Raw genomic sequence first — 7,716 nt, 5'->3', positions numbered from 1 at the left:
CGTGTCGGAATGGCCCAGATCCCAGGGCCCCCAAGCGGGTTTCCAGAGCAGATTGCCAGGCCTCTCTTCCGAAGCACTTCTGGGTGGGCGGACATCAGCCTTCCGGCAAGCAGGTGGACATGGTGTCTGCAGACCCAGTTACCGGGTGGCCCTGCACGGTCCCTGGACCTGCCTGCTAGGCACTCACCCTTGCCATAGGAGGTGCCATGGAGGCCACAGATGCGCCAGTCGAAGTTCTGCTGGCAGATGGCATCCACGAAGCAGGCGCTGGTGCCATGGAAGAGCTGCCGCTCGTCCACCAGGGTGCGCCCGAGCCGCTTCTGCATCTGGCCCTTCTGCCTACAGAGCGGGAGCGGCCCGGGATGAGGAGCAGGCCTCACCCCACACTGCAGACAGAAACCTTTCCCTGCTGGTCAGGGCTGACCCCGAGCCCGGGAGCCTCAAAAAGCTGGCCAGCCCTGGGAGAGCAGACCCGCCAGACAATGCAGTGTGGGAGGGGCTGGGCAGCAGAGCAGGGTCTTCCATCCCACAGTGACCGCTGTGATGTTCTCCGCACACAGACAAGCTCGGCCTGTAGTTTCCTGGGGTGAGGGTTCTGGGGGCGAGGCAGGGCGTGATAGAGACCATGCCCGAAAGGCAGTGCCAGCCCACTCACCACTGGTAGACTTCCCAGAGGGCCAGGTTCTGCACACGCTCGATCTTCTGGATCATGTAGGAGGGCATTGTGCGGCTGAAGAGCTCGCAGGCCTTCTGGTACTCCTCTGAGGATGGGCTGAGGGCAATCCTCTGGGCAGGAACAGGCGGTCACCGAGCAGATCACTGACAATGGCACCTCCCCGAGCCCTCCTGCCCCCACCCTTGGGAGCCAACTAGCCTACTCAGGGGTCCACAGAACGTTGACCTGTCCCAGCACCTGGCATAGCAGCTGGGCACGGCTGGCATTGTGCCCAACAAACTCAGCAGGGAGCCTCTGAGGTCAGTGGGGCCACCTTGCAAAAAAGCCTGTCACAGATACTGGGCATGAAGCCCGTGGTTAGGCATCAGTTGAATGTCCGTGACTCAGGCACGGCCAGGCAGTCACCCTATCTGTTCACATCTTCCTCCTCCTGGCATCCTCAGCCCAGCCCCAACCCATTATTTCTGTCCCCTCAGCTCTACCTCACAGCCGTCCAGAATGTCCAAGTAGAGCTGTGCTTCCCAAGATCCTCAGTGACCAAGTTCTCACAAGGCCTTTCATCCAAGGCACCTCTGGGTGGACCCCAACCTTGCAGGGACCATTCCCTACCTTGAACCCCAGGTCCGGCAGGGCAGAGGTATCCCAGTAGTCGGGGATGTTCCGCAGGCTGGGAAGCATGGAAGTACTGCAAGGAGCAGAGGGCACACTCGGCCAGCCGCTCTAGGACGGAGGAGTGTGCAGGGGCAAGGAGGGGCAGGCTGAGAGGCAGCTGGGCTGGAGTAGAACGAAGGTCAGGCTCCTTTTACTTGCAGCCAGGTGCACTCTCACTACACACACACACACACACACACACATTGAGGAGCACCTACCAGGTCTGCTTCACCTTCACGTCCTGGGGGGACACGTATCTAGGTCTCCGGCACACCTTTCTGACAGTGCTGTAGTGCAGGTTTTTCTGAACAAAAGCTGCGAGACACAGGGCCAATTAAAAAGACACACACACTCTGGCGTGGAGACATGCAGGCAGGAGAAATGTTTTATAAACACAAATTACATGGGATGGAAAGCTACTCGAAGTGTGTGAAGCCCAGAATCAGTCTGCTAACAAGCAGCTTTACCCATTTCACATATTCATAAAGAAAGAGGTACCCTTGGGAGACTGGATTTAATGAATAGATGAATGATTAGTAATTGACATATCAATTATACATGAGTGCTTTCAAATTGTTCCTTCTGATCTTGTTTAAACTATTATTTTGCTTAGTGATTTCTCCCAACTTGGATATAAAATTCATCTCTGCCATATCTTGAGTTGGTGGGATTTAGAGTTAACATAATTTTAATCTTAGGTCTTTTTCTAGTTGGACTCAGGAGCAGGGCTTCACCCCCTTTGTGAACCTGTGTCATTGCTACAAGGGAGCAAGCCACCATTTCTTTTTCAAACAGTGGCCAATAATGAAGAACCGGAACTGGTGTTGCTGTGTCCCAGCAGGTTGGTTCCAGAGTTGGACAGTAAACACCCCCCTGCTGGCCCAGGTCCAAGGGTGGGCATCAGTGGGCAGCACTCTCACAGTGGAAATGCACAGGCACCAACCAGGAAAACCCTGTCAGGCTTTGCTCTCTGCACTTAAATGGCAGAAACCACGTTCATAGTCAAAGTTGTCAGAAGGTCTGCGATTGACCCTGGCCTTGCACATAAGCATGCGTAACCCATGGGTGGGGGGTGGGTGTCCATTAAGATTGTTCCTGGGCCTGATCCAGAGCAAAAGAGAGAGGAGAAAATCAACAACACACCAAACAACGAGTCCAATGGCCTAATGGACCACATGAAACAGACCCTGCAGGGCATGACGCTGGGGCCAGGAGAACTAGGTGGTGCCCGGCCACCACTGGCAACTTCTCTTCAAAGGGATCCTATCAGAAGGTCCTGCACAGAGTGGGAGGAAACTGTTCTCCTTAGCACAAGCAACCGTCTGAGGTCAGAAGGGCAGAGAGTTCAGAAGGCAGGACTGGAAATGGGAACGAGACAGGAAGCAGAAGACATGAAGTGACTGTGGGAAGTACAATCAAGGGTAGGAAGCGCGTACTCTGCTCTGTAAACTGCCATGCAGCTCACAAAGGAAGGAAGCCCTGTCCCTGGGGCCTGCCCACCCTGTTCCCATCAGATGTGGCTACTACCATCTGCCCGCTTCCCATCGACTCCCTGCCACGTAGCAGGCTGAAGCCATGCTGGATCTCAGGGGCTTCCACTGGGAAACGGAAGCAAATCAACATCAACAACCCACCTCCTCCTCACCCTCCTCCACAGGGTGCGAAGAAGGCCTGAGACACTAGCAGGCATCAGTCAAGGCCACTTCTGGCCCCTCCGCACAGTTCCACTGTGGGAGGCAGCTCCCCAGGCCCTTCTTCCAGGTTGCTGTGGGAGGAGGCAGCCCTCTGTGGCAGTCACCTAATCTGGTGTCAATTTAAGGATTAAGAGTGTAGGGGTGGACTCTACGCCATCAATATGGAGACAGCCAGTGAGGCTTCTGTGGGCATGGCCTTCTCCTGAGGATTCTGAGAAATCTGTTACTTCCTCCTTGGAGGCAGAAGACGCGTCTCTCTCTCTGCCACTCCCCAGAAGACATTGCAGAAGACAAGCCACGTGGATGCAACCAGACCTCTGAAGCTGGAGAAGCCACAGAGAGACCCCTGCCAGCACTGAGATGCTTACAACACCACTGGGCCCAAAGACTTTCTACCCACTGGTCTGTGATCATCCTGCATTTGGTGTCAATGCATGTGTTTGGTGAGTCTGAAGAGGACTTTACAGACTGGTATCGGACATATGGGCTATAATATTGGACTTAGGGACTTGATCTGGACTGGGCTGGGATGGTTTTCTCAATGTTCAATTCCTCTTGTACATAAAACTCTTTCTTATACACATATGTGTGTCCATGGATTTGTTTCTCTAGTCAACCCAGACTGACACCCACCCCCCAACTTTTCCATCAGCAACCAAGCTGTGAGCAGTCAGGAGCTAGTGTCAGCCGTGCGCGCCCTGGGGTTCTGGAAGAGTCAGCAGTACCTCTGAAATCCAGCTCATACTCGTGCTTCCCGGCCGTGAACCTCAGCACAGCCGCCTCAGCATTGGGGCCCGCTGTGCAGAACGCCAGGTAGGCCTTCTCCAACTCGGGGCTGCTGACTGTGGCCACCGGGTGCACTGTGCCCTGCAGGGGAAAACCAAACCAAATTCAAGGGCGGGAATGATCCCAAGGGGCAGTCACACCCCTCAGACATGCCCACTCAGGCACTCGTGTCCTGGGGTAGGGAGCAGAGAGGGTGTGGAAGGAGGGCAGAGGAGACAGTCCCTGGACCTTTGCTTTAGAAGACACTGCAGAAAGGGGGAGGGAGCGGCTATGGATGAGCAGGACGGCAGGCGATGGGGGCTGAGGAAAGCAACAGAGCAGAGGATGGACATGGGGGGAGTACCAGTGAGCCTGACTCAGCAGCCCTCTGCCCTTGCTGCTGCCCAACCACCTCCAGACACTCCCCCTACTTCCAGTCAGCTCAGCCCTTGCCTCTTCACCCCCACCAGTCAGCTCAGCCCCACCCTCTCACCCCCCTGCAGTCATGCCAAGAAGGAGTGACAGATGTGACATCTGAGACCCACCCCTAGTTCATGGTCTCACAGTAAGATCGGCACTCCTGCTCCAGAACCAGGTCCTCCCTCCAGCTCTACCACCGGGCTGCAAGGGGGTGGCGAGTGACAGGGCAAAGCCCGTCCCGGGCAAGCAGGGTGGTGAGACTTGGTCTCACGTACCTTGGACATGGGTTCAGGGGAGACCAGTGCCTGCAAGGGCAGAGTGCTCAGTGAGGCAGAGTCAGTAAACAGAGAAAGAGCCTCCATGGGGCGGACGGACGGACATGGGCTTGGACAACTGGGAGGAGGTGCAGGGTTTCACCGTGCTACACAGGGGACAGCTGTGAGTCAGAACCAACTCTGTGACACTTCACAGCAACTCACCAGGGTGACGACAAGGAGAAAGATGCCCGGAACCGCAGACAGAGAACAAAGACTCGGCACGACGACTGTTCCCAGAGGGTGACCGAAAAGCACGAGAAGGCCTAAGCCCACCGGGACCAAGAAGAGAATGGAGACACACAGAACACAGAGGCAGGGCCTTCTGGAAGGCGGGATCAGACGGCGGCGAGTGGGGCCACCTTCCTCCGCCATGGCCTCTGCAGTCCCCTGCGCTCCCCCTGCGCCAGGTGCTGCTGTGTACAGGGTCTTCTATGGCAGAAAGAGTCCCTGCCCGCTTGGGGCATCGCCAGAGGAAGAGGCATCCTATGTGCAGGTGCCATGACTCCCGCCCTGCTCGCAGCTCAGATCTCACTAGGGAGCATGTGCCTGGTTCTGGGATGCTGCCCCACACTTGCACCCAGGAGGCAAGGGACCAGGAGCACCTTCCAATCTGGCCCAGCCACCCCCATCTCAGAGCTGGCAGCAGAGCTGCTCATTCTAGAACCAAATCCACCCAAAGCCAACAGACAAACCAACATGGAGCCCACTGCCATGAGGGGAAGGGGCGGCAGCACGCAGGTGTCTCCAAGGAGGACAGCGTGCTCCCCAGGCCTCCATGGCTGGACCGGAGGGAAGCGGACCACCAGGCCCTTTTCCCACAGCACCTCTGGCCAGATCTGAACCAACAACCTCATGAGGAGCTGAGCCACGTGCAAACCCTTTGTGCACCCCAGGGTCCCTTTCAACTCAAGACAGGCCAACACCACTCTTCTTCCGCTCACCCACACACCTGCACAGCAGGCAGCCATGGGTGCGCCCTCCAGAGTCACCTGTCCTCAGTGTCTCTGTCCTCCGTAGACACCCACCTCCCCAACACCTCTAAGCCTGGGGTTCTCGGGAGCCAATCACAATCTACTTTCAGGGATGCCACGTCTACACAGATACAATACAGAAGCCTGGCTACATTGCCTCTCCCTCCCTCAGAGCCAGGCAGTCCACTTACTTGTCGTCCGTACTCCTGCCAAGAGCCGGCCTCGTCAGCCCAGTGCCACCGCCACTCAGTGGTGAGGATGAAGTGCGGGGGCTTGGTGACCGAGGAGGCTGTGGAGAGGCGGCGGGCCCGGAAGGCGCCAAACGTCATGGAGTCAAAGTTCAGGGAGCCTGTGAAGGTGTTGTCAGCTGAGTCCACACAGAGGACCCTGGGGAACAAAACAAAAGGGAGGCTGAAGATGCACACACAGCTCCCGCGGAGCACAGAGGCAGGGCTCCACTTCCATGGGCTCCCAGAACACTCGGGGCTGGGAGGCGGGGACCTCTCTGTAGATCAGGGTGATGTGGGAACCAGCCAAGCCCACTGCCATGGCGTCGATTCTGACTCACTACAGCCCCAGGCAAGGTTTCCAAAGCTGTACATCTTTGAGGACAGATACCCTCACCTTTCACCTCGGAGCAGCTGGAGGGTATGAACCACCAACCTTGTGGTGACAAGTTCACTGTGCACTCAGCGAAGATTCCTTCCAGTACAAAATGCAGAAGTATCCTGCTGAAACGTCCACCACCCAAACCACAACAACCAAATGCAAACAAACAAACAAACTCACTGATAGCCAGGCCATGCTGACCGTGCTTTCTGAGACTGTAACTGTTTCCGAGAGCAGAAAGCCCCACCTTTCTCCGAGGAGCTGGTGGTGAATCCAGCCAGCTGACCATGCAGACTGTAGCCCTACGCACACTCACTGCCACCAGGGCTCCGACAATAAGTAAGTAAATTCTTACTGTATGCTTTTACTGCAGAGTTGGCAAGAAGGCCAGGGAAATTCTTAGGAACAAGGAGTAAGAGTTGGCACACGCCAAGTGTCTGCTGCATGTCACCCCTGCAGGAAGCCCTTGATGGCCTGGCCAAGGAGGAGTGGGTGCTGGCACCTGGTCTCAGACTAAAGGGAAGGGCCTCAGGAAGGTAGAGTGGAACCAGAAGGCACATGGCTGCACACAGCCAAGGTGCTGGGAGGCCACACACCCCGAGCAAGGGCAAAGGGCTCAGACAGGCTGAGGGCCTGCACTCTCGTCGCTGGCTCCCAAGTGGGAAGATCCCCGGGGGAACAACTACAAGTCAGCCTCGTGGGAGCTTCAGCTGGTGCACCCTTTCCACAGCATGAGATGCTCACACCAGAGCTGGGGCTTTCACTGTAGAGATGACCGAGAGCCACAAACACAGTCCTTTCTGGGTGGTTCTCTGCAGGCTAGGCCCTCGAGGCACTCCCACAGGGAAAGTCACATCAGGGTGCACAGCTGACACCCGGAGAGTCTTTAAATGCAAATACAGCACCAGCATCAGCCCTGGTGGCACTGTCTGGGAAGCACTAACCACAAGGTTGGTGGTTCAAACACACCAGTCGCTCCATGGGTAAAAAATGCGGCTATCTGCTCCTGTAAAGATTCAAAGCTTCAGAGGCCCTTCCTAGGGAGCTCATCGTGAGTGCGAACTGACTCGATGGCAGTGGTCTTTGGTGATATAATATTTAACAATTAAGGGGAATGTCACACACATGACAAAAGGTCGAGACTAGTAATTAGCGAGGTAAATTTAAAGGAAACAAACCAAGACTCTATGGAGTACGCACCATAAGAATGAGAGGTAGAAGGCCAAGTGAGTGAGCTGGGAGGCTGAGAGCAAGGACTTGCGTGGAAGGTAGCACACAGGGGCAGGGGCAGGGGCGGGAACGCAAGAGAAGAGACAGAAACAGAGAGAGGGTCTTAGATGCCGGGCGGTGAGATCAGGAGAGATAAGAGGGAAAAGAGTGACTTGGAAAGATCGTGGCTGAGAAGCTTCCACAACTGAAGAGGGGTAACACTGCTGCTCAGATAGCCTAGCAGGTGACGTAGGAGAGTCAGTCCAAACAAACCCAGGCCTCACAGCCCCTCAAGCAACTGCAGGAGACCAAAGCCCCGAGATTCTGAGCAGCCACACAGGAGAGAGGAGACCTGCACTGAGAGCGAGAGTCTGAGCAGCCACACAGGAGAGAGGAGACCTGCA

The 7,716-nt window shown here is 56.1% G+C and overlaps 1 protein-coding gene across 1 annotated transcript in view; it reads right to left on the bottom strand.

The window, feature by feature from the left end:
• Positions 1 to 7,716, bottom strand: part of PARP12 (poly(ADP-ribose) polymerase family member 12) — a 21,577-nt gene that overhangs the window by 1,524 nt on the left and 12,337 nt on the right. Inside the window, exons 5-10 of the mRNA XM_004714035.2 lie at positions 5,686 to 5,881; positions 3,747 to 3,888; positions 1,546 to 1,642; positions 1,286 to 1,361; positions 656 to 786; positions 188 to 339 (exon numbers count right to left, since the gene is read on the bottom strand). Coding sequence (XP_004714092.2) covers positions 188 to 339; positions 656 to 786; positions 1,286 to 1,361; positions 1,546 to 1,642; positions 3,747 to 3,888; positions 5,686 to 5,881 — 794 coding nt within the window. The remainder of the gene's footprint in view (positions 1 to 187; positions 340 to 655; positions 787 to 1,285; positions 1,362 to 1,545; positions 1,643 to 3,746; positions 3,889 to 5,685; positions 5,882 to 7,716) is intronic.

Source organism: Echinops telfairi, unplaced genomic scaffold, assembly GCF_000313985.2.
Source record: "Echinops telfairi isolate 266 unplaced genomic scaffold, ASM31398v2 ScPeMD7_23;HRSCAF=83, whole genome shotgun sequence".
NCBI lineage: Eukaryota > Metazoa > Chordata > Mammalia > Afrosoricida > Tenrecidae > Echinops > Echinops telfairi.
This window is presented reverse-complemented; position numbering and strand designations above follow the sequence as displayed.